The sequence below is a fragment of the Bidens hawaiensis genome, unplaced genomic scaffold (genome assembly GCF_021521415.1).
Source record: "Bidens hawaiensis isolate Kalapana, Puna unplaced genomic scaffold, B.hawaiensis_p1.1 tig00046859_1, whole genome shotgun sequence".
NCBI classification, from domain to species: domain Eukaryota; kingdom Viridiplantae; phylum Streptophyta; class Magnoliopsida; order Asterales; family Asteraceae; genus Bidens; species Bidens hawaiensis.
Window position 1 is genome coordinate 19688 of NW_027498376.1, and position 26097 is coordinate 45784.

At 40.2% G+C, this 26097-nt stretch overlaps 3 protein-coding genes across 4 annotated transcripts; 2 read left to right on the top strand and 1 right to left on the bottom strand.

Annotated features, from left to right (window-relative positions):
- The first annotated feature begins 623 nt into the window (after positions 1-623).
- LOC143596697 (uncharacterized) lies at positions 624-2835 on the top strand. Its single transcript, XM_077075405.1, has 3 exons — positions 624-1312; positions 2068-2158; positions 2407-2835. The coding sequence occupies exons 1-3, from the start codon at positions 726-728 to the stop codon at positions 2416-2418; spliced, it is 690 nt and encodes a 229-aa protein (XP_076931520.1). The 5' UTR covers positions 624-725; the 3' UTR covers positions 2419-2835.
- Positions 2836-4498: 1663 nt separating this feature from the next.
- On the top strand, positions 4499-8140 carry LOC143596698 (uncharacterized). The gene is made up of 9 exons (XM_077075406.1): positions 4499-4677; positions 5180-5324; positions 5420-5588; positions 5678-5933; positions 6558-6646; positions 6742-6924; positions 7591-7676; positions 7758-7842; positions 7946-8140. The coding sequence occupies exons 2-9, from the start codon at positions 5182-5184 to the stop codon at positions 8081-8083; spliced, it is 1149 nt and encodes a 382-aa protein (XP_076931521.1). The 5' UTR covers positions 4499-4677; positions 5180-5181; the 3' UTR covers positions 8084-8140.
- Positions 8141-9969: 1829 nt separating this feature from the next.
- On the bottom strand, positions 9970-11872 carry LOC143596699 (uncharacterized). 2 transcript variants are annotated; one of them, XM_077075407.1, is made up of 4 exons: positions 11015-11872; positions 10842-10927; positions 10572-10757; positions 9970-10462 (listed from the first exon to the last, which is right to left on the bottom strand). In XM_077075407.1, exons 1-4 carry the CDS (start codon positions 11714-11716, stop codon positions 10318-10320), a joined length of 1119 nt encoding a protein of 372 aa, XP_076931522.1. In that variant the 5' UTR covers positions 11717-11872; the 3' UTR covers positions 9970-10317. The 2 variants fall into 2 exon arrangements, with proteins under 2 accessions (XP_076931522.1, XP_076931523.1); XM_077075408.1 differs by having other exon boundaries at positions 9971-10462; positions 10572-10712.
- Positions 11873-26097: the final 14225 nt, after the last annotated feature.

Consider the following 26097-nt stretch of genomic DNA (forward strand, 5'->3'; position numbering starts at 1 on the left):
TAACACAAACCGAGCTACGTCTGGATAATGGGTAAGCGAGCAACAAGCTGCGCCGCTATCCCCTTTTGAATCGCAAAGCCTATTCTACTAAGTATAAATCCTTGCTTCCTCGGGCTCTGCGAGTCAGTGTGGACCACCTTCTGCACCCGCTCCAAGAAGCGAAAATGAAAATATGCCGATGGAAGATTAAATGAAAATATGTTAAATTGTTAAATGAAAATGATAAATTGGATGTAGCTCAATGGTAGAGCACTCACTTTATAAGTGAGAGGTAGGGGGTTCAAACCTCACTGTCACCAATTTATATGGGAGATATGAGGGATGACGTGCCATTTGGTGGCTCCTCGCTGTCATGCCGTTTGGCGGGCGTGAGGGTTGGGTTTTATCTGGTGAATCCCTCAATAGGTGGACCGCTAGGGGCTCCGTCCGTCCGGACTAGTGGTCGACTTGGGCTACCTTTAGCCAATGAGGGCCGCGTACGTTACTTAGTTGGTCGTTAAAAAGAAAAGTTAAATGAAAACTAAAAAGAATAATATGCCGGTGGAAGATTAAGATAACAAAACAAGGCTTGACACGCAAGCGCTCCGTCAACACTTAAGTGAAATTTGGAATATCCTCCCTTATGCAAAATCCATTTTCATCCTATAATCTCTCTCAATTATAACAACATATAACATATATTTTTTATTTTTATTTTATTTTTAACATTAATCTGTTGATTGATCATGGAGCTTTTTCAAGAACTAGTATTCACAATCTCATTCTCTCTCATCGTTTCGTTGTTAATCGCCAAGCTATTTGCAGCTGCTTCTGCATCCAGTTGTGATGATGATGAACAAAAGATTGACAAAGAATGGGTTGTTTGTGATTCTGAAAAAACCCATGTGGGTGTTGAAGATCCGGGTGTTGATGATGAATTGGGAAGTGGGGTTGTGATGAAACACGATGAAGCTGTCGGTGGAGTTGGTGTCGGCCAGGTGTTCGATGAAATGCCTCAGAGAAATGAATTGGATGATGATGTAGTTGATTCGGTGGAAATCGATAAGGGTAATGTGGTAGAGTGTGAATCATCTGCTATTGTTGATGATGATGATGATGGTGATGGTGATTGGCAGGGGATTGAGACGACTGAGTTGGACAAGAGGTTTGGTGCTGCGGTCGCGTTTATGGACTCGAAGAGCGGTGCTGATCGCGTGAATTTGGTTGATAATGAAGTGAAGGTAGAGCTGTATGGGCTTCATAAGGTTGCCATTCAAGGGTCTTGCTATGAACCGCAACCGATGGCTCTCAAGGTCTCGGCTCGTGCCAATTGGTATAAAGCTTTTCCTTTTTTTTTCGTACCGTCTTTGGCTAGTGTTAAGTTAAACAAAGACCACTCACACACTATTTAGACATAGACACCACTAACGTGTCATACATGCCGTATGATCATACAACTTATGATAGGGCGAAAATTGGTCAAACAAGCCATATGATAGTCACTAGTCATTGGGCTGCATGATAGGGCGAAAATAGTCATGATTCATATGAGGGCCAAATCATACAGTCTGTATGATGTGTGTGACCGACAAAAAATGATTGATGTGTCCACTGACAAGGCCATACGTCCTGTATGACCTTTTTCGTCATGTCATATAGCCGGTATGGCATTATAGAAAAGGTCATACGGCCTCGTATAATGTGTTTGACCGACAAAGTAATGACTGATGTGTCCACTGACAAAGCCATACTACGGCCCATATGACCTTTTTAGCCATGTCATACAGCCTATATGATGTGATAGACAAGCTGGTATAGTTAGCAAGACCCCGTCTTTCTAGTGATTATAGGCCTTAACTCCCACATTTACATTTATATGAATCTGCAAACAATATAAATTATGAGTTTTTATGTGTCAAGAATGATATGCAAGAGGTAATACATATGTGAATTATGATACTTAGCATTATTTAAACAACCGTGAACAAGTGTGACAACAACATAGAATTGTTCTCTATATGTTATTTTAATTCATAAAATTTGGTGCTTTGTTTTATGATTCATAATATATATATAACCTTTTGTCAGGAATTCATGGAAACGTTTAGAAAATTTAGGGCGAGAGGAAGCGATGGAACAGTATATAGCTCTTCTTTCTCAACATGCTCCAGATTGGATGGTAAGAACAATTTTTTTTCATGTTATTAAGAAGTTTATTTATTCAACTAGTAGCCAACATTATCTTTGAAAATAAGAAACCTTTAAAGACAGAATTGGATGTATGATCTTATCATAGGATTTTGTCTGGTAATCTTTTCAGCCTTGTGGGTCATGTTGGGGCTGATTTTGGACCTTAGTGAAAGGGTTAGATAACATTATAGAGTTTTTTTGGAAATCTCAATTATTTAATTTTAATTTGTTTTTTAGGGCAAACAATGACAAGAAGTTGTTGCATCTGGGTTGATCTTGGCTTCTTGGCAGTTAGTAGTATCTCTCGCATTATCGGGGTCTAACTTGAAACTGCAACATTTGTTGTCTCCATGAGTTAGGCTATTTCGGGGCGTATAAGTATATAATAATAATAGCTTTATTGTGTAAATATAAAGTTGGTATGATTGTCTATGTTATGGCTAGCATTTTGGATGAAAATGCTAGAAATGTTTTCTGTTTTGTATCTAATTTACCACTGCTATTGTTGGGCTCCTCAAAGTGTATTGATTGGTGTTGGTTGATCTTAGAGTTTGTGTGTGTGCGCGCGTGTTTTCTCATGGTTTCAGAAACAGGTATATGATTATTGTCATTTTTGTTTTTATTATGTGTTGTGCTGTGATACTGGATGTTGCTATATCAAAGTAAGATTTGTGCCATTTATATAAACAAGATAAATCAAACCAGAAAACTGTTATTTTATTTTTTTAGTTTGTTAATGGCCATTATGACAAAAAAAAGATACAGGCAAACATTATAAAGTTGTAGGTGCCATGTACATACATTCGAGGATGGCACCTATAACGCGACAAATTGGTTACCAACTGAGAACTGACTTAGTATGTTTGGACACACGTAACTCTTCAGTGTACAACACCTCCGATAGTTAGGCAATGCAAGACAAGTAAAGGAAGTTGATAAACGTGTTTGTGTATTTTGCGCACTCGTAACAACAAAATCTTCGACAACAAAGTCGTCTCAGTCAAAGTAGGTTAAAAATTATCAAAATCAACGGTTTCCTTTGGATTAGGAATAAAGCAAATCTTATCTATTTTGATTGGTAGAACCGGTGTAGTTCTGATTTAAACAAAATTTCCTTGCACTTATATTTCTAGATACTTAATATGTTAAAAAATGAAAAATATGAATTCGGAGCACCGAATCCATTTTGACAACAAGTTAGGGGTGAGCACGGTTCGGTTCTGTTCGGTTCGGTTCGGTCATTGGGTGAAACCCAAACCGAAACTGAAGTTATTGGTTATTTTAGAATATCAACCAATCGGTTTTCGGTTATTTTCGTTTCCGGTTTCGGCTTTTTTATTATTAGTAGACATTACAAAAAAAAGGAATTAAAAAAAGAGTACCTCATATATATTTAATTCAAAATACAAAAATGTTTTCTTAATAAGGACAACACTAAGGTAGCGTTTGGTATGAAGTAATGGTAGGCGAAATGGAATGAATCATTACAAAGGAATAAAATAAAACATGTTTGGTTGTCTTCATCAATGGAATGAATTATTACCAAGGAATGAAGATCCTTTCATATATAACATTTTCCATTCCTTAGTAAGAGGTGCTTTTTTATTTCATTCCTTCAAGAAATGGAATGATATGATCAACAATTATTATTATTATTATTATTATTATTAATTCTTATAGTATAACTATTATTTAATTATAATAATTATTATATTTTTTATTATTATATCGTATTATGTTATTATCGTCCCATTAACTAACAAAAAAATATGTGTGTATAGCTTACTACTTAATAATAAAATAATAGTAAAGTGATTATTCATTTCATTCTTTTGTGGTAACCAAACAGCATACATAATGGAATGTTAATGATTTATTTCTTTCTTTTGTTCATTCCATTTCATTCTCTATTCCATTCCTTCGTTCATTCCATTATGTCATACCAAACAGACCCTAAAAGTTTGGTCCGAATCTTCATTCATTGTCTTATTCATCTTCAAAGTTTAGACCCAATATTCTTCATCTTCATAATCCTCATCACCATCAATGATAGATTCTTTTGGTGTTATTATTTCCAGTTATGACATCTTTGAAAAAAAAACACCAGTTTGGTTTTTTTTAAATGGATAACCGAACCTAAACCTAAAATTAACGGGTTCAATTTTTTTTCAATTCGGTTATTTGATAAGGGTTTTCCAACAAATAGTAGTATTTGGAAAAGGGGCATCCGGCAGACTCGGAATCCGGCATAATTAATCAATCAATCAATCAATCAACCACCGATCTGATCTGCATTGAATTGAATTGAATTGAATTGAATGGGGGGAGTGGTAATTGAGAGTGAAATATGGGAAAACAATCAGAAGCCTCTATCAATATTCATATTCATATTATGCTTACTCTCACTCATCTGCTTACCTCACACCAGAATCTCCACCGTCTTCTTCGATCAGCCATCTTCTTCTTCTTTTCAGAGATCCTTTCTTATTATCTTCTGCTTCTCTTCAGGTCACTTCACCTCACTTACTCTATATTATTTATTACCTCTAAAATTCATTTCATGTATTTATTTATTTGCGTTACATACTTTGTAAAGTTGAATCTTCATCGTCATTGTATACATACATACATACATGCATATATACTATAATTAGGCCTTGCCTCATATCATATCACCTCATACTTGGCTCACACTATAGTACCAGTGTTGTTGAACTCGTTAGGCGCGATAGGGACTAACGGATTGAAATTTATATGTAATTTTTCAATTTTATTATATATATTCAATTTTCAATTTTGATCAATTGGTAACTAGTCGGCAGTGTGATCAATCGGGGATTAGATTAATTGGTTGCCACCTAGACAGGACCTCTATATTATGGCATGTATGATGTGACAGGTGTACACTTTTGGGGGTGTTGTGTGTGTCTATAACTATAACATGACCTCTTGTTATTTATTAGAATTTGTTCATAGTTTGACTGACTATTGATATTTGCTTCTGCTTCAGTAATGGAAGGTATGTGGTCAGTCTTTGGAGAATACGAGATGGCGTACTTTGGTGTGAGCAAGGACCAAATGGTGTCATCTCTCATCGTTGCTTCTGCTTCTGCACTCATTCTTGGAACTTGTTTAGGCATACTATCTGACCTAATGTATGTATGCATACATACCTCCTTTCATTGTTTTTCATTAAACAACTTGAATGGATTCTAGTTAATTCATTCTTATGCCTGTTTTGTATTCACAGAGGCCGAAAGAAGATTTGCTTGATGTTCTGCGTTCTGCACCTTTTTGTTGCTGTCTGCAAGAGGCTTTTTTCATATCCAATCATTTGGTTAGCAAGTGTTTGCCTTTCTGTATCAAGTTCTGTTTTTTTATTTGGATTCGAAACTTGGATGGTGGCCCAACATGACAAGGTTTGTGCTTTTGGCCTTTTTCATATTTCGCTCATCGTGACACATATTGGTAACTTGTAATGGTATTGTTTTTATTGTTTGTTTGACAGTTAGGGCATAGGTTGGATTCGTTAAACGAAATGTTTTGGCTAATGACCTTCGTTGAGTCTGCTTCTTTGATTGGGAGCCAAGTGGTTGCAAATTGGTTGCTTGGTAATGACTTTGAGAAGAACATGTTTTCACCGTCAACTGCCACTGCTTTGCTGGCAGTTGTAACCATCGTTTTCATTGCAAGAGAATGGAGGGAGTCTTCACCTGCAAATTTTAAGGATTATTGGACATCACTGAATACACATATCTTTTTCGGTAAACACACAAATCTTTCTCAGTATTAAAATTTATTGAAAGAAAGCGAAGGCCGTGTTCGTGTTTGTGTTTGTGTTTGCTTATGTTCATTCATTAACAATATAAATGAATGGTTCACAAACGTGCACAAAATAATAACATAACTAACGAACATGACTGTGTATATAAATGAACTTAAGCAAACGTAAACTAACAAACTTAAATGAACGTAAACAAACGTAGATAAAGCAGACAAAAATGAACGAACGAGACTTGTGTTCATGCTCGTTTGTTTGAAGTAAAAAAAAATATTCATCTTTGTTCATTTATTAAACAAACGAACTTCCCTCCGCACAGTTCACTGAACATATAGTTCGTTTACAGCTTGTTCAGTTACTATATATGTTAATACCAATGTGGAAAACATTTTGTTATTTTACTACATTTAAGTTGTTTAGCTGCATTTCATGAATTGCTAGTACTGGAAACCGACCCATCATTGAAAACCGATAACCAACCCACGGTCAACCTTAATCCACCGGTTTGGTAGTCTCATAAGTGAAATATATAATTATGGTTCGGTTACAGACCATAACCGATACAAACTGACCGATGCCCCTAACAAACAGGACATGATATGTGCAGATAAACGAATATGGTTATTGGGCTGGGCCCAATCTTGCGTTCAATTCTCGGTTGCAGCCTTTTGGATATTATGGGCCCCGACCATAGTGGTATGATTCATAATTTCACATCATACATTCATTTTCACAAATTTAAATAAAATCCTTTATTTAATATTAATTGTATAACATATGTTGATTATTAGGCTGATGGGCGGGAAGTTAATCTAGGCATGATATACCCGTGTCTGTTGGGAGCTAAAATGTTGGGAAGCACAACGTTTCCATGGTTTATAAACGGGCCATTGCCTCTTAGGACCGAAGATTGTTTAGTATATGCGTTTGTTATTGCTGGAATTGTTCTGTCTATAGTTGCCTATGATTATCAGGTACTTATTTTATTTAATATTACATTGTCATAGCCGAATAGAGTATGTTCATGCTCGTTCTTTTAACTTTAATCGAACAAACGATTGAACATGAACGGGATTTTTTTTTGTTTGTGTTCGTTCTTTGAAAGTATAAACGAACGGTTTATGAATCTAAACGAATGGACATAACTGAACATAGATGAACAAACATAGCTAAGCTAAACCAATTAAAGGTAGTGTGAGAACAATGTGTTGGGCCTAAAAGTTATTAAAAACTAGACTAAGATGTAATAGGTCAAAGAAATTTAAATGAATATATTAACGAACGTAAATAAACAAACTTAAAGAATTGTAAACCGGCAAACATAAATGAACGAATATAAACTAATTTAAATAATCGAATATAGATGAATGTTCATGTGTTCATGTTTGTTTGCTTAACTAAATGAACAAAATTTTGTTTCCATGTTCATTTGTTTATTACAGAAAGTCATAAAAGAATTTAAATGAACGTTGATTCGTGTTCATTTTCGTTCTTTTAACCAAGTGAACAAAAGTTGTTGTCTATGTTCGTCCGTTTACTAAATAAACTAGCATAAACGAACTTCCCGCCAAATTGTTCTTAAAGGCCTGATAGTCATTTACTACTTACCGCGTTAATTATCTGTTTCATAAACGTGGCAGGAAATTGGAATTCTGGTTGGGCTTTTTTGCTTATTTCATGTTTGTATCGGTTTGGTTTTACCTTCGTTGGCCCGATTGAGAACTTTGTAAGCTATTAATTACAAACCCTAAAATGATTTTATATTATTTATATTTCCATTAAGCGGGTCCACTTGTTATACATACAGGTATGTGCCAAATGAGTTGCGTGGCGGAATGATTAGCCTCTCTTTAGCTCCCGCAAATGCAGCAATCCTTTTGTGTCTGATTCTGGTATGTAACTAACTCTTTTTGTTGACGGGTATTAAACTGGTCAGGTTAATGGGTCAACCCCGAATGTTGGTAATTTGTGTTGATATGGTTAGTTATATGACAGAGGGGTTACAGTGGGATCATCGAGAATTCAACAATAATTGCATTTGGCGCAATTGGGTTGTTTTCAGCAGCTGCTTGTATGCATTTGTTGAAGCAATCTGGTAAACATTCACCCCATCAAAACTTTCACAAACATTGACTGCATTGTTTATATGAGCGCCTACATGTTTCGGGCCGGGCCGACCCGACCCACTTGGGGTAAGAAGATTTGGAGTTTGGACGGAATTCAAGTTTTGAAGTTAGCAGTAGCGCGGCGGGTGAACAAATGACAGGTTTTGTGAATATTTGAAACAAGGAGTTATAAGTGATATACTAAGACAGTTTCAATAGATTATTAAGGTCTGAAAAGATGAGTCCATTAGTGTATTGTAGCTAAGAATTTGATATTTATTATATTTTTATATATATGACTGGTAGTCTTTTTAGAAGATACAAGGTTCATATATGTTGTGCACTAAATAATAATAACTATTACCTCAAAATCGGTGCATTGAATATATATTAAAGATACTTAAATTGATTAATGGCAAGTAACGTCTCAATTAATATCAACTTAAAGTAGCTTTTAAACTTTTCTTTTGCCATCATCTTCTCAAAACTTATTTCTTTTGATTAAAGGTTTTCAACATGAATTTTCATACACAATATAGAATCATTACCTCACTGGACACAAGCAACTTCAGGCCTTCTCCGCCGTCTAGTACCACCCCTCATAGGCACCTCAACCGCGCCTCCAGGGTCAGAAATCGCAGATAGTATTGTATTGATGATGGCTCTAGTGGAGCGGCTGTCTTGGTGTTCTTTACTGTAGCCAGAGGTATCATGGGTGCGGGGTGCATTAGCGGTTTGACTAGTTATGATGATCTTATGAAGCATGCATACAGAGGGAATTGAACAAATGTGCTCAAGCTCTTCAATTGATATGCTAGTATTTATAAAGCACAAACTCCTCCTAGACTCCTACATACATGTCTATTCAGTATACTTAACACACGCAATGTTTTAATAGTTTTTAGATGTTATTTTCATAACTTTATTTGACACTGTCGGCTGAATGCCCACTAATATCAAAACAAGTTTATAACTTGACCAATGATAAAATAAACAGTAGAGCTTTTCTAAAACCATTTAAATATAATTTGTGAGTGTATTTTAAATAAGAAATAGATGCACCCACGTATAAACCTCACTCATAAAACAGGGGTATTGGAGGCGAGATGAGTGATGAGGGCAAACCTTACCTCTTCCATCTAGGAGAGGCAGCTTCCAAAATGTTATTTAAATAATATGTATAATTATTTATTTTATTTTATTTTTCACATAGATTATAACCAATTTTATCTAGTAATCGGATTTACCCCCCTGCATGAAAATTTGTTCCAAGTTTCAGGAAATATAATCAGTAAACAACTTAATGTCAAAGAAAATCGAAGTTAGACGACTCGTTTTTAGCTTCTTCATATGCAGGATCCTATATGGTTTCTACTGGCTTCAGGATCATTAGTTCTGAGAGTTTATCTGGTATGTCTTTCTTACTGAATTCATCACACTTTTGCTCTGATACAATAATAAATTTCACAACACTATGTAGAGAGAATGTAGTGAGAGAAAACTATGTATCTTGTGATGCATGTAGCTAGGTAGTTATAATAGTTGATACAACTAACTTCCATAACTATCTAACTAACCAACTCCATTTCTTTCCTAAATTCTTAAACCGAGAAGACCCCAGTCGAACGCCCCACCCACGAGTCCATGACCACCTGCCTTTATCACCAGAGACTCCCCAAACAACTTCTAATAGCAGCTTTTGCGGCCTTAAGTTTAATAAAAGGATAAAATCCACCAGCCTGTAAGCATCCGTAGTACCCACCGCCAAAGTAACAAAGCCAAACAAATCAGGTTTTTAAAGCCACAAGTTGAAGAACCGGAACAGGGGAGGACATGATTTTCATTTGTGTGTAGTTCATACTTCATAGACATATATGCTGCATTTTTTAGATGCTGAAAGAAAGACTGATGTGTCATTTGTGTGTGTGTATTTATAGAGCATTTAAAGTATACTGGATGACATGATTTTCCATCTTTACATCTTTCTTGCATTACAACATATTAGAATGACATGATATTACATAATCAAACTACAGAAAATTCAGAAAAGACCTATGATTGAGAAGTACCTCCACTGTACATACTTATTCATCTTCTCGATCAGCATGGCTAACGAACACTAAAGTTCTCCAATGTGATCACCAACTTCTTTTTTTGCAGAAGACATAATCCAAATGACAGGATTTACTATTTAGCCATCTGATATACAATTACGGTGTTGGATATGCATCTGCGCAGGCCACAATCACATACAAGCTCTTCCTACATATGTTTCTTGTACCAATTGTATACTTCAGACATTTTCCCTTCAACTATATCTCTAACCGTTTGTTTATTCCTCTTGGTGTCTTCTATATCTAAAGTTCGGTAGGCAAGAGCTAGCAAATACATGGCTGGATGAACCCTCCTGCGAGTCACATTAATTTTAATAACAATAATCTTATTGCCTGAATCCTTTTTAGACAGTTTAGATTATTATGGTGAGTCTATTAATGTGTTTATAACTTATAAGTTACCTTTCAGAAGGTTGACTGAAGTCAACACCATCCCAATACCTCTGAGACAGTACGGTCTTTCCTTTATTATCCTTCCCATATGTCTCAACATACCAACCACCAATGTCATGCAACCCACAACGAGGCTCAAATAACCAGTACCTGATCATTAAAAAATTGAACCTTGAAAAGAGTATTGAATACGTCCTATAAATCCCAGATCAATTGATTTATATAAAGTAAACAGACCTGTTATAAGTATTCAGTGAAAGATCAAAATATGAGCCTTACTTGCTTGGTGGTAAGCGCGCTCTAGTGCATCTACATTCACAAACCGAAACCTTGTCTCCCAGTTGATACCAGTGCATATGTTTCACCTGAAATGAATTTTAAAGCTATCTATGAATTTCAGTTGAATCTGGACAAAGGTTAATTGGCTAAAAGAAGGATAGTAGGACACACACCAGTAGTGTCCGATGAATCATAACCGTGTGAGTCTTCACACCACAATTATTATAAACAAAGCAAGAGCCTTCTTCGCCGCTAGTCCCCAATCCTATTATGCTTCCCAAAAACATCTTATTTTCGCTTGCATCTTCCTCAAAAGCATCTTTACAGTCATCATGTAGATTCAGATAAACATGTATATGATCGTCACCTTCTTCATTTGACACGTCAGCAGTGCAATCCTTCGGTGGGACCCTCTTTGCCACAGCAACAATCTTTCCTGATACATGCAACTCCAGATCTTTGTATGCGTCACATATTTGATCCTTGTGGTCATCATAAGTTGTAATTTGAGTGCGTGAGTCACGATAACGGGAGTGTGATAATTCAAGAACCGTTTTAGCAATGCATACTTTACCAAACAGGTCTCGCCCAGAAACCAAATGCAGGATCTCAAGAGTTCCAGGAACAGATCTTACATCAGCTTCAAAACAGTTGGGAAGGAAATCTAATGATTGAATTAGCGGACCGTAATATGCTGCATTTACGGCTGAGTAAAAATCGTTTTGTAGTACATCAAAGTAGGTTGCTTCGTGACTTTCGTCCATTATTCTCTTCTTGGATATGATATCGTTTATGGCGTACCGATACCATTTTAACCATTCAACAACTTCCATCTGGTTTTCTGGTGTTTCATAGGAGGATTCATATGTGTACATTTGGGAACCTTGTCTTGAGTGTTTTTTAATAATTACTTTTTGTGAAAATAGATATTTGTCATAGTGTGCTCTCTTTTCGGTATCTGATAATATCTGGCATTCAATTAGTGAAAAGTATTAAACTCCATTTTCATCTAGGCATTGCTAAACAAACCCCACTAAACACACTATCCATACACCACTATTGTGTCAAACAGGCATTTTCATCTAGGCATTGATACAAATTATCTTTTTAGTTTTTTTAATTATATATATATATATATATATATATATATATCTTTGAAAAAATATATCATCATCATCATCGTACTCAGTAAAACCCACCAATAGCAAAGCTATGGTAGGGTTTGAGGAGGGTAAGATGTAGACAGCCTTACCTCTATCCCGTAGGAATAGAGAAGCTGCTTCCAGTGAGACCCCCGGCTCGATAGTAATTTTGCATCAAGTCTTGGACATAAGGCACATAACACTTAACCATTAGGACACCCGCTGATTGGTGCATGTACCTTTGTCTTTCGGATATCAACGCCACCACATGATGCCTGATTAACCTTCCACCACTTTTAACGTTATTTTCACGAAATTAGTAAAATAACGTCAAAGTTAATGCAATTTCACTTTTGCGCACCCGAGGGCCCAAGCATATATACATTATATGCGCGCACCGCAACCAGGGCAATGAAAAAAAATATATGTATTCTTAATTTTTAAACCCAATTACTCAACAAATTTAAGGCCCAAAATGTTTTCACGATTAACGGAGAAGGCGCTGCAAACAGGCCATGTAGCAGGGACAAAGGGCTGTTTTATAAGGCAAAGATGGTCATATTATATGGATCTTATGAGGGAAATCATACTGCCCATATGCTGTGTGTTGACTGCAAAATGTATGACCTTAATTGCCCTGGTGTGCAGACTTGTTTTGACATCATAAGGGGCCGTATGATACGAGCAGATACTTAGTGTGCATCATCAAAGCCTTTATGGTATAGAGCAGTGAGTGAGCTTAGCTTAAGTTTCGAAAATGATTATCTTTATCTTATTTGACTTTATTACTACAGATGATCATGTTTCTATGCATACTTATTAGTGAGTGATATACGAAGAATTTACTTTAGGAGTTGTATCACTTATCCTTATATTGTACTTAACCCAACACAAGAGGCTTTGTCTCATAATTGGGACTCTATCGGCCCAATAAGGGACAAGAATGTGACACTCATAAATTTTGTTGGTCATCAGGTCATGTCGTGCCTTTTAGAAGGAATGATCGTGCTTCTTATGAATTGGTGAACTTTGATCGTCGTCCATTTTTTTGATACTTTTTTCAGCGGATGTCTAACTACTTCTGTATTTTACCAAGTGTAAGGGGGTTGTTCAAAGAATAATATATAAACACCATTTTATTAATATGAATTACAATACACAGACGAAAGAAAATGATATGAAATGAAACTGAATTAAAAAATAAAATATAATATAAATTTGTTATTAGGATTCATATTCAACACAGCCTTGTGGGTTCACCAAGAGACTTCATCGGTTAACCAGGGTGCAACAGCCGAAGCGATATGTACTGACGATACTGTCAGGGAGGAAATGAGCAATCGAATTGGAAGTCGTAACTCAACAGAAAGGAAGAAGGAGATGAAGTTTTTTGACTCTCTCAAAATTAAGACTTCTTGTTGTATTTTTTATTGCATGTGTGTTGGATATTAAGTGTTCTTTTTTGATGATAACTTCTAAAGCAAGTTTCAAGTTAGCTTTTATAGAGAAAAAATAAACCTTTTGGGTTGTGATAAAGAATTGAGAACCGTAACTTTCATTGAGCGTCTTCAATAATCTTTATTAGCTTAATCAATTCTCAACACAACTTCAATCAGTTTAGGTAAACAGATGATCTCATCTAGCCAGGGGATCTTTCCCCTATAAGATGATTCTCTAGGAGCCGCTACGCAAACGAATTGACCATACCCCGATGAAACCTTTAGTGAAGCCGTGCCAACGAATTGACCATACCCCCCGATGAAACCTTTAGTGAAGCCGTGCCAACTCAACTGAAGCTCACATATGGGAGTGCGAGCCAAGGTTTCACTTGAGCCTAACAAGTTTAAAAGGAACACCAAGGACTATAAACATTTCAAGGTTTTCTCTCTCCATCAATGTGGGACAAGTTCCCACTTCTTCCACTTTATTTCGTTAACTTTATGATAACTTTAACATTCCAAACATCCAACTTCGAGCATCGATATCTCATTCATATTAGGTAGTACGTGGATGTAATAACATGTTCGGGGCTGGATTTAAAAGGTGGCTCTTGAAGGAAGGTGGAGATTGGCAATAAAATTATTGAATTTTGGTGGGATGTTTTGATTATAAAGATTTTCATATACTTTATGCCTAACTTGAGGCACTTCAAATGAAATTCCATTACGTGGGAGAAGTGGTGTTGTTTATTTGTTTTTGATGCCTTAATTTTAATTTTTGTAGAGGTGATATTATCACCATTGGTTGGGCCTGTATAGTTGTGGTTTTGTCTTTTGTACTTGTACTCCTTTGAGCATCAGACTCTGACAGACTGAGCCTTTGTTTTAGGAAAATATATTCAGACACAAGCCTCATTTTCTAGACACTAGCTACTTTGTCACATACTTCTATACAAGGAGTATAGGCCCGGCATCTCGTATAGAGCTTCAGGCATATACAGTATGTGCTATACGAGTATCATATAGACTACTATTACTCGTATAGTTGTATGGATGTTTGTATGAAAAAAAAAAACGTAACATCATGCAAAATATGATATTGTTATCTTGGACAAACGAGAGTATGTTAGATTGTACGCACATAAACAATATTATGATATCATTATTAAATGTTTTAAGATAATGAAGGGTAACACGTACGTACAAATATCATATCTTACGACATGTCATATGTGATTGAAATTTTGTCTTTACTTGTTTATCAGATACAAAACAATTATGGGGGTAACCTTTTTTATTAAGAAGTTAAAATGATAGTAGATATTACTAATATACATGACATGTAATCATGTATTTGATAGATAATATATTTGTTGGATAATAGAAAGACAAATCACGTGTTGTGGTTCAACGGTTGTTAAGTGTCAGTCGATATTATGGTTTCCCGAGAAAACGTTCATGTCAAATTCTAAAGCTAACATAAGCCCGATTAAGAAAACATATTATATATTAATATCTTGTTATTTTTAAAGGCAAATTTCTATTGATATTCAGACTATAATCCAAGACATTTGAATGTTTAAAAGAATTTGTCTATATCACATTTTTTTTTATAATTTAACTTAGTTATCTAAAGAAGATTCATGTATACATTTAATTAGTATGAATTGACAAATGTTAATTACTTATTTATGTCTATCAGGTGATGTTATTATAAAAGGAATTTTAATACTTTTGTAACGTATTATAAAAATTGTATGGGACAAAAATTTTTGTATTTATTTACGGTTTAAAGATTCTTATTTGTTATACACAAAACAATAATCTTATCTAGTTTTTTTCAAAAACCCTAACTACAACCTCTTCGGTATATACGTAACAAGATAACATCTAGTTGTTGATTTGTTTTGTATTAACAAACACTAACTCCACATATAAACATAAAAAGACGTGTTTTTTAACAACTAAAATATTTATAAAAAAAATGAAAAGATCTCTTTCACAAACACTTAAAACTACTTAATAGGGTCTTGTCGTGTAAGAAATAGTATCTATCTACTCATAAATAATAATCATAATAATAACAATAATAATATCAATAATTGAGAGAACCACAAGTGAGGAGGAGGTGTTGTTCATATGCATCACTATTCTCCAACAAGCTTCTACAAACTTGCATGTGAACGTCTTTACTTTATTGCATAAATTGAGAATAGATCTTGACCTTTGTGGTTATATAATAATTCAATCATCACCACATGGGCCCCAAGCTCTTCAATTATGGCTTAAAAACAAAACATGAAATTAGAAAAAACAAAAACAATAAATATAAATATTATGAGAGAAAAAAAAGATAAGTAGGGTACGAATACGATGGTGTCCTATGCAAGTACTTTTATGTGGTAATACACACTTGAGAATTATTATCTTACAAGCTCACCATAATGCAAGTTACACGATTAAAAGTTACATCAGTCAATTTTATTAAAAGTATCGAAAGTTTTAAACAGTTTAGAGTTATTAAACATATAGAAAATATTAACATGTGGATTTTTTTGTACAATGTTGGAAGTTTGTTGTGAAAAGAAAGTTTCATAAAATGTAGAGAATATTTTGATGTTAACATGTAGATTTTCTATGCGTCATTCATGGGAAAGAAAATGCACATCAACGTATAGAAGAAAATGGTATGTTGGGCTAATTACATCATAATCATATGTTTATTTCCATTAAATTTGGTATTGATTCAAGTCTCGCAAAATATATTTTAGAAAGATTTTAGAAATACATTTTAGAGGCTTGTGTGTTAGATGAACGCGTGGCTTTCTATTATTGAATGTGTCAGTATATAACACACATGAAGAACAACACGGTCTTCCGGTACATTTGTGAGGTCAATATATGACGTACATGCTCAAAGCGGTAGATAGCTCAAACTTATTTGTGGTTTTAGCATCGATCCACCCAACTCAAACAATGACATCAATATTGTCCTACAATCTTTAATATTTATAACAATCTCCAAGCATGTTATATACAGTTGATCACCGTTCATTAAACGAATTTTTAAAGATTTGAGTTTGGCTAAGATCGACAGCGTTCGAATTTCTAGCAAGGTGATCTTGAATGGCTTACGAGCGGTTCAAAAGATGTATACTAGCAATAATAATGACTAACTCACAGGCATAACGTGAAAATTCTCATAAAATAAAATATAAAAAGATGTAACTTTATCTTACAGTAAATTATTGTAATATGGCTATGGTCTATGGATATAAAAATATTGAATTGAGTTGGGACACGAGATATGAACTTTAATTAATATTTATTTTAAAGTTTCAAGTTAAAATATAGCTAAGATTATATTTTATGGTGAAGAGGTAGGTCCCAGCAGAGCCCAGTTGGACCCGCAAGACTCACCTAAAAGAGGAACGTCTGCGCAGAAACCAACTGGATCTGCAGGACCAACCATGCTCAGAGACGTAACGTCCTTACGCGCAGTACGCAAGTTGTTCCCGCAGGAAATGCCTCCCAATGGTGAAGGACTCCGCCTGTCCCCGCAGCCTCGGATACAAGCCATCAGGGAAGGCCACCCGCGCAGCAAGGCTACACGCACAAGGCACTTAGCTCTCAATCACTCAGTGTCACCTGAAGGAATGAGCAAAGCCGGGAACAATCCCGCACAAGGGCGGGAGGGGGAATACTCCCGCCCAAATAAGCCAGTCCGTACGATACGGGAAGATCTTCTGTACTGTACCTGACGAGGTATGGGAAAAAGATCTGACTAAAGATACGACAGCTTATTGACAACAGTATGGCGAGCAGCATGCTCCTGTACTGTATGTCACTATTAGCCGCTGCCTACTCACCAACTACTGCCATACCACGTGCGTAGCCGACAGTTGGTGGAAAAGGAATAGTACACAGCAGGCCTGGTCACTATCAGCCGCTGCCTACCCACCAACTACCAGCAGGGCACGTGCGTAGGCCACTGTTGGTAGAACAGGAATACTGTTGCAGCCGGCCACACCTCCTTGAAAACCTACCTTCGGCTATAAATACCACAAATGGTATGACCATCTCATCTTAACATATCTTATATTATCATCATATTATACCTGATATCTGCTCTAGTAATCTCTTAATATACACTTATATTTAAAGAGCAATCTAGTCTGATTCTCACGCCGGAGGGTGGTCACAAGGAGGAACCCCCCCTTCTCAGTGACAAGCTCACGGTGTCTGTTTTGCAGGTTATCAGAAGAACCATCTTCTCAGGGTCTAACCCCTCGTGGGAAACATCTATCTAACCCCCAGGTTACCAGTAATCTGCCCGGGGTCCGGTTAGTGTTTCTTCATTGGCGCCATCCGTGCATAAAGCTAGAACTTTATTTTTCTCCAGTTTTTTCAAACTTCTAAGATGGTTAAAGAAACTCCGGTAACCACAACCCCAGCTACTGGGGGGAATACCGGCAACACAGTTTTTACAAACACTACCCCGGCTACCCAAGCCGGGGCAAGTGAAGTAAATTTTACGAACACTACCCCAGTTACCCAAGCTGGGGCAAGTGCAGTAAATAATCGCTCACTGGGATTCACCGATACCCAGTTAGAGAAACGAACAAGACTCCCCCGCCAAACTCTCGATGAGGTTAAGGCATGGGCAGAGGCACGTCAAAAGGAATTCCAAGCTGAGTTGGACGAACGCTTGCGTTCCGTCCAACAGGCTGACGAATTCGAAGGATACTAGGACGATGACTCGGAGGAGTCCGACTCCGACGCGAACCCTCGCCATAGGGCAAAAGGGAAGCGTAAGGAAACGGACTCCCAATCGAGAAGGCATTTTGGACAAGCCTTCAAACCAAAAAGCACAGGTGGAAGTCCACGAGACTTCTCCAAAACATTCAGACCAAACGTCGCAAATGCGGGAACGTCCAAATTTGCAAGGGACATTGCGGAAGCAATCGCCCCTAAAAGTGCCAAACAAATGTCCAGCATAGGCACATATGATGGTATATCCGACCCAGATGATCATTTGAACAGATTCATAGCGGGGGCAACCGTCAGTAGTTGGACGGAACCTACATGGTGTTACATGTTCCAAATGACACTGGTCGGGGCTGCTAGAGCGTGGTTCGATCGTCTACCGGTCAACCACATCTACGACTGGGCAGACTTCCAACAGAAGTTTAGCCAACACTTCAGCCAGCAAAGAAAGTATACCGAGGAGCAATGGACAATCCTCAAGTGCATTCGAGAAAAAGATGAATCTTTGCTAGACTTCATCACTCGCTTCAACTCGAAGAAGCTAAGTCTGGGTAACATTAGCGAAGATCTTGTTCGCGCTGCCTTTATCCAGGGCGCGAACGACCCAGAGCTCATCCGCACCTTAACGGGTAAAGATGGCATGACATCCACATGGGATGCCATCATGACAGCAGCTAAACGCTTTGCGGAAACGGAGAAGCAACTGGGTAGAGATCTCCCACAGAGCACAAACCTCTACACCCAGAAAACAAGGGAAGACAACGTCCTTACCGCCCGATTAAACAAAAAGCGAAAGCTAGGCATTTGGCAGTCAAGGGTAAACTTTGACACCTCATCCGGCTTGCAAAATCGGTTAGGCGGAAGGGATAACGTACAGCCAAATAAGAACTCCAGATGGACGCCGCTCACCAAAAGCGTCACCGAGATATTCGCCACTGAGGAGCTCCCATGGCCAAAGCCTCAAATAATCCGACATCGTCACAATGCTGATCGGAGCAAATACTGTGACTTTCACAGGACAAAAGGCCACAACACTGAAGAATGCATAGACGTAAAAGACATGGTCGAAGCATTCGTCAGAGATGGAACGCTCGCGCACCTCGTGGCGCAATGAACGCTGAGCAGGCTGATGCGTGTAGAACCCCAGCTGGGGAAAACACGAATAAAATTCCAGCTTCAATGTGGAGACTACATGCTGCGTAAAGAACGAGATCCCGAACCAGGTGCGTATCGGCTCGATGGCACTCCCATCCCAACATGGAAGGGAGCTCATTTACACAGTTTGCATGTAAATCAATTCCAAATTTGTAAAGAAAAGGCCAAGAGCCACTTCTAATGGAAACGATTCTCCTTAAAACATTGACGCTGATGATTTTACATTTTTATGAACTATCAACACTAATGCCGGTTTTCACCGCATACATAAGTGTGAGTCGTTGCGTGGGGAAGGCGGCAAAACCCGCATAAACCCAAAAAACGACAAACCTTCACGCAGGTCAGTTGAAGGGGAAAAGTTCAGTCCCATTAAATGAAAGTGCCGGTCTATCCGCATGAATCATGAAAAAGGGAACTGAACACTAATCTATTGACAACCGCGCATCGAACGGTTAATTTATTCAACACGGATATGCCGGTTTTCACCGCATAATTACGTGAAGTCGTTGCGTGGGGAAGGCGGCAAAACCCGCATAAACCCAAAAAACGACAAACCTTCACGCAGGTCAGTTGAAGGGGAAAAGTTCAGTTATCCCATTAAATGAAAGTGCCGGTCTATCCGCATGAATCATGAAAAAGGGAACTGAACACTAACCTATTGACAACCGCGCGTCGAACGGTTCAAAACAGAATTTCTAACAAAAGGATGAGGAAAACCTACACGCAGGTCAGATAAAGGTAAAGTTTAGCCATCCTACTAAGTGCAAGTGACGGTCCTACCCGCACAATCACGAAAGAGGAAGCAAAACTTCACACCTATTATCTACCACGTTCAAAGGTTAACTTATCCTCAGAAAGGATGAGGAAAACCTACACGCAGGTCAGATATGGGTAAAGTTTAGCCGTCCTACTAAGTGCAAGTGACGGTCCTACCCGCACAATCACGAAAGAGGAAGCAAAACTTCACACCTATTATCTACCACGTTCAAAGGTTAACTTATCCTCAAAAGATGAGGAAAACCTACACGCAGGTCAGATGGTAAAGTTTAGCCATCCTACTACGTGCAAGTGACGGTCCTACCCGCACAATCACGGAAGAGGAAGCAAAACTTCATACCTATCTACCACGTTCAAAGGTTAACTTATTTTAAACACTTGGAAAACTGCTAATTTAAACTAAAGTATGCAAGTCATATAACGTTTATAAAGCAAGGAATCCAATAAAAGAAGCGGTCTTACCCGCACAAAGATTTATATTTCATAAATATTCATTACAAGAATGGCCGGGTAACTACCCGCCTACAAGAAATTAAATCTATACAAGCTAAATCTATCCTAGCAGTGGGAAGGGATCTTCAGGATCAGGCTTCAGGGCCACTTCCACTTGGACCAGCACCATCAGTAGATCGTGGCAGTTCAAGGAAAGCTTTAAGGATAGCTAACCCATCATCAGCAGCAGCAACTTGATTCACCTTCTCCACCACCGGATGCGGGAAGGCGGCGTACTGATTCACTGCTTGGTCGTAAACAGCTTCAGTATCAACATTGTACAAAGGGAAGTTGGAAGGCGGGATGCCTTTCTCAACGAACCCTAGACCAAGCAGGAAGCCGACCTTTTCCCCATCCTCGTGAGAAGCGTTGAGGGCTGCGCTCATAGCATCATCGTAAGAGGTCTCAGCAAAGACCCGATGCACAACCTACAAAAGAAAATATACAAGTATCAGAACCTTTTCTATTTACAAAGAAAAGCGTAAAGACAAGAAAAGCTTACCTGAGACAACGCTTCTCGAAGAAGCCATTCCTTGGCAACCAGGGTTTCTTGGAGGGCAGCTTGAGCTTCGTTACGGGCGCGATCGGCTTCACTCTTGTTGAGGTTGGCAAGCAACACTTCTTTAGCCGCAGCCTCTTCGACGCCCTTCAGCTTACGCTCAGCATGGTCAAGCACCCCCCTCTGGTCCAGGATTTCTTGGAGCTTTTTGGCGTCTTCCATCGCCAAGGCATCATGAGCCTGCTGGAGAGCCTCTAATTTGGCTTTAAGCTCCTCATTCTCCACGCGCAGAGGCTCAGCAACAGCTTCAGCCTTGGTGGCCCTCTCGGTTGCGTTCCTTGCAGTTTCCTTAGCCAGCCGAAGCTGTTCATTAACAGCTTGGGCAGCCTTGGAACGGGCCTCAAGTCGAGCCTGAACTTCAACCTCGAGGGCCTTGAAGGCCTTCTCCTTCTCCGCAGCCACTGCGGTAAGTTTTTGGTTCTCCTCCCGGACAGCCCGCGCCTGAGCTACTTCCTTAACGCGAGCTGCTTTTAACTTGTCGTTTTCACGACAAAGCAGCTCGACGCGCGGCTGCATCCGGGCCAGGAGAACCCGAAGCTCATTGCTAAGCCTACCCTCCTGGTAGCTAGCCATGGCTTCCCCCAACGCACCACTAGGAGCAGCGTGACGAGCCCACTCCACGCACTCCACAGGGGTGCGAAGGGTTGTTCCTCGGCGAATGTTCCATCGTGGAACATACACTTCATTGGAATCCGACACTGCAAAAACACAAAGCAGTTAGGAAAAGATGATAAAGAAAAAAATATATATATAAAATGGCAAAAAAAAACCCTACGCACCTGTAGGGTCAATTACAGGCCGATAGCCGCCGAACCCATCACCTGAACCCAACGGAAATCCATCCAAGAGGTCAGGCTGATAGGAAGGTGGCAGAGATTGGCGAGAAGCCCCATGCGTACCTGATGGATCGGCCATCTTGGCCGATGACGGGGGCATGGTAGCAGCCGCCGCCGCGGATTCCGCAGCAAAAGTAACCGCCGGCTCGGTGAAAGATGCTGTAAAAATAGCACTCACAGCCGGCGGTGACGTCATCTCAGCTGGAACAGTCGGCTCAAAGGAGTGAGCAACTGAACCAGCGGAAGCAGGCGCAGGCGCCTGGGTCGACGCCTCAGGTAGGCTGACCAAGCCTACCGTCATTGGCGGAGAGGTACTCCTCTGCGCTCCAACCTGGAATGCGTCAACATCCACACCTGCGTAAAGAAGATAAGTGTTAAATGATATTAAGCTATGAAGATAAAAGCTAAAGGAAATTTGTACTTACGGGTTTTCTTGAGCCTGAAAGTACGGACGGGCGGGGATGAACCCGATGGAGCCGGCCTCCTCACGCCGGTCACCGTTGTCATCCTGGGCTCTTCGGTGACAGTTTTCACAGCCTCCGGAATGGTGATCTTGTCACCACCGGGATTCCCCGCCACCTCTTCGCTCTCGGTCTCCGAGTCAGACCGAGGCGCTGGATCGGCTGTGGAGGCCACCTTCTCCTTCCCCTTCCCGCCGGCAGCCTTCTTCTTCCGCACCAACGGAGGACCATCTGTGGATTCCTCATCAGAACATACGATTAGAGGAATTCCAGCAGAGGTTTCAACATTGAGGGGTCGAGGGTCGAAGAGCGCCTTACCTGGCCGACGGGCGCTAAGGATCTCATGGCCTAGCGGATAGACCTCCACGAACCGATCCGCCGTTTGTTCTAGGATGGGCAACTCGTTCTCGTCTAGAGCGCGAGTACCCATCCGAGCGGGACCGTCAGTCTCCCGCGGGTTCAGGAGCGACTGCAAGTCGTTCCCCTCTGAAATAAACAGGAAAGAAGTTAAAAGAAATTCTAAAATCAACAATAAGAAACAAAGCATACCGTAAGGAACAGAGTTCGAACCGTATTCGGGGACGATTGGGATATTATGCGCATCCGCAGTCTTCCACACCCGGCTCATCCCCAGCATCACCATCCCGGACTCCGCAAACCGGTAAACCGGAGATTGGACCCGAGATATCTTCGCAAACCATTCCGCCTCCTGGTAGTTGGAGGCGTGAAGGCTGGGAAGTGCTTGCCCGTTCTTGAATTTCATGGCAATGGGATGGCGCGAGCGGATATAAAGAAGAACTCCCGCTTCCACGCGCGAAGACTGCGCTCGGTCGCGCAAATCTTCAAACCCTTGATTCGGGTTGTCAGGGTATACCACCCCTGGATGCACCTCCAAGTGTAGAAGGTCATCAGGCGATCAACATAGGGCTCAACGCCCAAAATCCGGCACACCCACTCGAAGTGGCGAATCTTGGCGATCGCCATGGGGTGCAACTCGGTCAAATGAACACCGTGCCTCTCGAGGACACGGTAAACAAACTTTGTCAATGGGAACCTAAGATTCCCATACACAAAGAATGCAGCATATACCCCGATCTTGCCTCTGGGGGCATCGTACACCGTCTGGTGGGGTTCAGGAAACTCAGGCTCGAGAGACTCGAGCATGAACTTCCTGACGACGTACCGATACAGATCGCCAGGCAGAGCACACTGGCACTCGCCAGCAGTACTCTTGTCATCGACTGCAGATTCGAGATCACGAGACATCTTGTAAAAGAAGAAGAAAACGATTTCGGGAGAATGCTTGCCTGAAAAGGTGAGTATTCGCCGGAAATCGCAAAGAAGATGAAGAGAAGAGTGAAAGTGTGGATTACAAAGAACCCTCTACCCCTTTATATACTAATCGCAATTAATGCGATGAAATTAATGCGGAAGAGAGAGAAAACGAAGGTGCAATGAAACTATGACACGTGGCAAAAAGCAAGCTGGCAACAGCTGTTGACAGGACGCATACCATTAATTTCGCGGCCACGCGCCCGAAAAATCGCGCCCACGCGCCTGAAAAAGCGTCTGGAATGACCATGTACTGTCACGTCACCATAACTTCCTGCACGTCCTGACACAGTCAGAAGAAACCGTCGCACGACGTTTCAGAGTTTTGGACTGTTCTTCTTTCCACCAACTCTTCGAATTTCAAAATTCAAAATTCAAAAAGATTAAAAAGTAAGCGGGAAAATACCTACCTTGGCAAACAAGTAACTGTAAGACGGATGCGGGTACAGTGTTAAGGAAAAACCCTTCACATACCTAGCACCCGCAGGGAATTGAAGCCAAGAAAACCTTGGCAAACAAGTAACCGTAAGACGGATGCGGGTACAGTGTTAAGGCAAAACCCTTCACATACCTAGCACCCGCAGGGAATTGAAGCCAAGAAAACCTTGGCGAACAAGTAACCGTAAGACGGATGCGGGTACAGTGTTAAGGAAAAACCCTTCACATACCTAGCACCCGCAGGGAATTGAAGCCAAGAAAACCTTGGCAAACAAGTAACCGTAAGACGGATGCGGGTACCGTGTTAAGGCAAAACCCTTCACATACCTAGCACCCGCAGGGAATTGAAGCCAAGAAAACCTTGGCGAACAAGTAACCGTAAGACGGATGCGGGTACAGTGTTAAGGCAAAACCCTTCACATACCTAGCACCCGCAGGGAATTGAAGCCAAGAAAACCTTGGCGAACAAGTAACCGTAAGATGGATGCAGGTACAGTGTTAAGGCAAAACCCTTCACATACCTAGCACCCGCAGGGAATTGAAGCCAAGTATACCTCGGCAACCAAGTAACTATAAGACGGGTGCGGGTACAGTGTAAAGGCAAAACCCTTCGCATACCTAGCACCCGCAGGGAATTGACGCCAGGAATACCTTGGAAGTAAAGTAACCGTTAAAACGAGCGCGGGTACAGTGTTAAGGCAAAACCTTTCACATACCTAGCGCTCCGCTGGGAATTGAAACCAAGAAGGATCTTCTGGGCAATGCTTGCGGAAACGGAAATAACATCCCCGCATAGCGGGAACGTCGAGAACCACGTTGTTTGAAGCTCCATGATGGAATTGTTGGTTTTAACATAATTGATCACTATGTTCAAAACAACCAAAACCTCATGGAGAATCCACACAAGTTGGACTCAACGCTCCTGACTTGCGAGGAGGTTACAGACCTACCCGCATCATACCCAAAGACCAAGCAGGAAACTCGGGAATTTCTGCAAGTGACAAGGACTTCCGCGGGAGGAATCCCCATGGAAAACCTTAAAAAACCCTTTTCAAAACCCTCTGCTTAAGTCCAAAAGTTCACCTCACTTTATTAAACACTCATGAGAAGAACATTGGACTGGGGGGACTTGAAGAGGTAGGTCCCAGCAGAGCCCAGTTGGACCCGCAAGACTCACCTAAAAGAGGAACGTCTGCGCAGAAACCAACTGGATCCGCAGGACCAACCATGCTCAGAGACGTGACGTCCTTACGCGCAGTACGCAAGCTGTTCCCGCAGGAAATGCCTCCCAATGGTGAAGGACTCCGCCTGTCCCCGCAGCCTCGGATACAAGCCATCAGGGAAGGCCACCCGCGCAGCAAGGCTACACGCACAAGGCACTTAGCTCTCAATCACTCAGTGTCACCTGAAGGAATGAGCAAAGCCGGGAACAATCCCGCACAAGGGCGGGAGGGGGAATACTCCCGCCCAAATAAGCCAGTCCGTACGATACGGGAAGATCTTCTGTACTGTACCTGACGAGGTATGGGAAAAAGATCTGACTAAAGATACGACAGCTTATTGATAACAGTATGGCGAGCAGCATGCTCCTGTACTGTATGTCACTATTAGCCGCTGCCTACTCACCAACTACTGTCATACCACGTGCGTAGCCGACAGTTGGTGGAAAAGGAATAGTACACAGCAGGCCTGGTCACTATCAGCCGCTGCCTACCCACCAACTACCAGCAGGGCACGTGCGTAGGCCACTGTTGGTAGAACAGGAATACTGTTGCAGCCGGCCACACCTCCTTGGAAACCTACCTTCGGCTATAAATACCACAAATTGTATGACCATCTCATCTTAACATATCTTATA

Bases quoted from the DNA above. Each gene is read 5' to 3' on its own strand.
- LOC143596699 (XM_077075407.1), bottom strand. From the start codon at position 11,716: ATGTACACATATGAATCCTCCTATGAAACACCAGAAAACCAGATGGAA. The intron at 10,928-11,014 runs GTGTGTGTCCTA...AATTCATTTCAG, and splicing joins TGATTCATCGGACACTACTG to GTGAAACATATGCACTGGTA. The intron at 10,463-10,571 runs GTAACTTATAAG...TGTGACTCGCAG, and splicing joins TTCAGTCAACCTTCTGAAAG to GAGGGTTCATCCAGCCATGT.
- LOC143596697 (XM_077075405.1), top strand. From the start codon at position 726: ATGGAGCTTTTTCAAGAACTAGTATTCACAATCTCATTCTCTCTCATC. The intron at 1,313-2,067 runs GTATAAAGCTTT...ACCTTTTGTCAG, and splicing joins GTCTCGGCTCGTGCCAATTG to GAATTCATGGAAACGTTTAG.
- LOC143596698 (XM_077075406.1), top strand. From the start codon at position 5,182: ATGGAAGGTATGTGGTCAGTCTTTGGAGAATACGAGATGGCGTACTTT. The intron at 5,934-6,557 runs GTAAACACACAA...TGATATGTGCAG, and splicing joins GAATACACATATCTTTTTCG to ATAAACGAATATGGTTATTG. The intron at 7,843-7,945 runs GTATGTAACTAA...GTTATATGACAG, and splicing joins TCCTTTTGTGTCTGATTCTG to AGGGGTTACAGTGGGATCAT.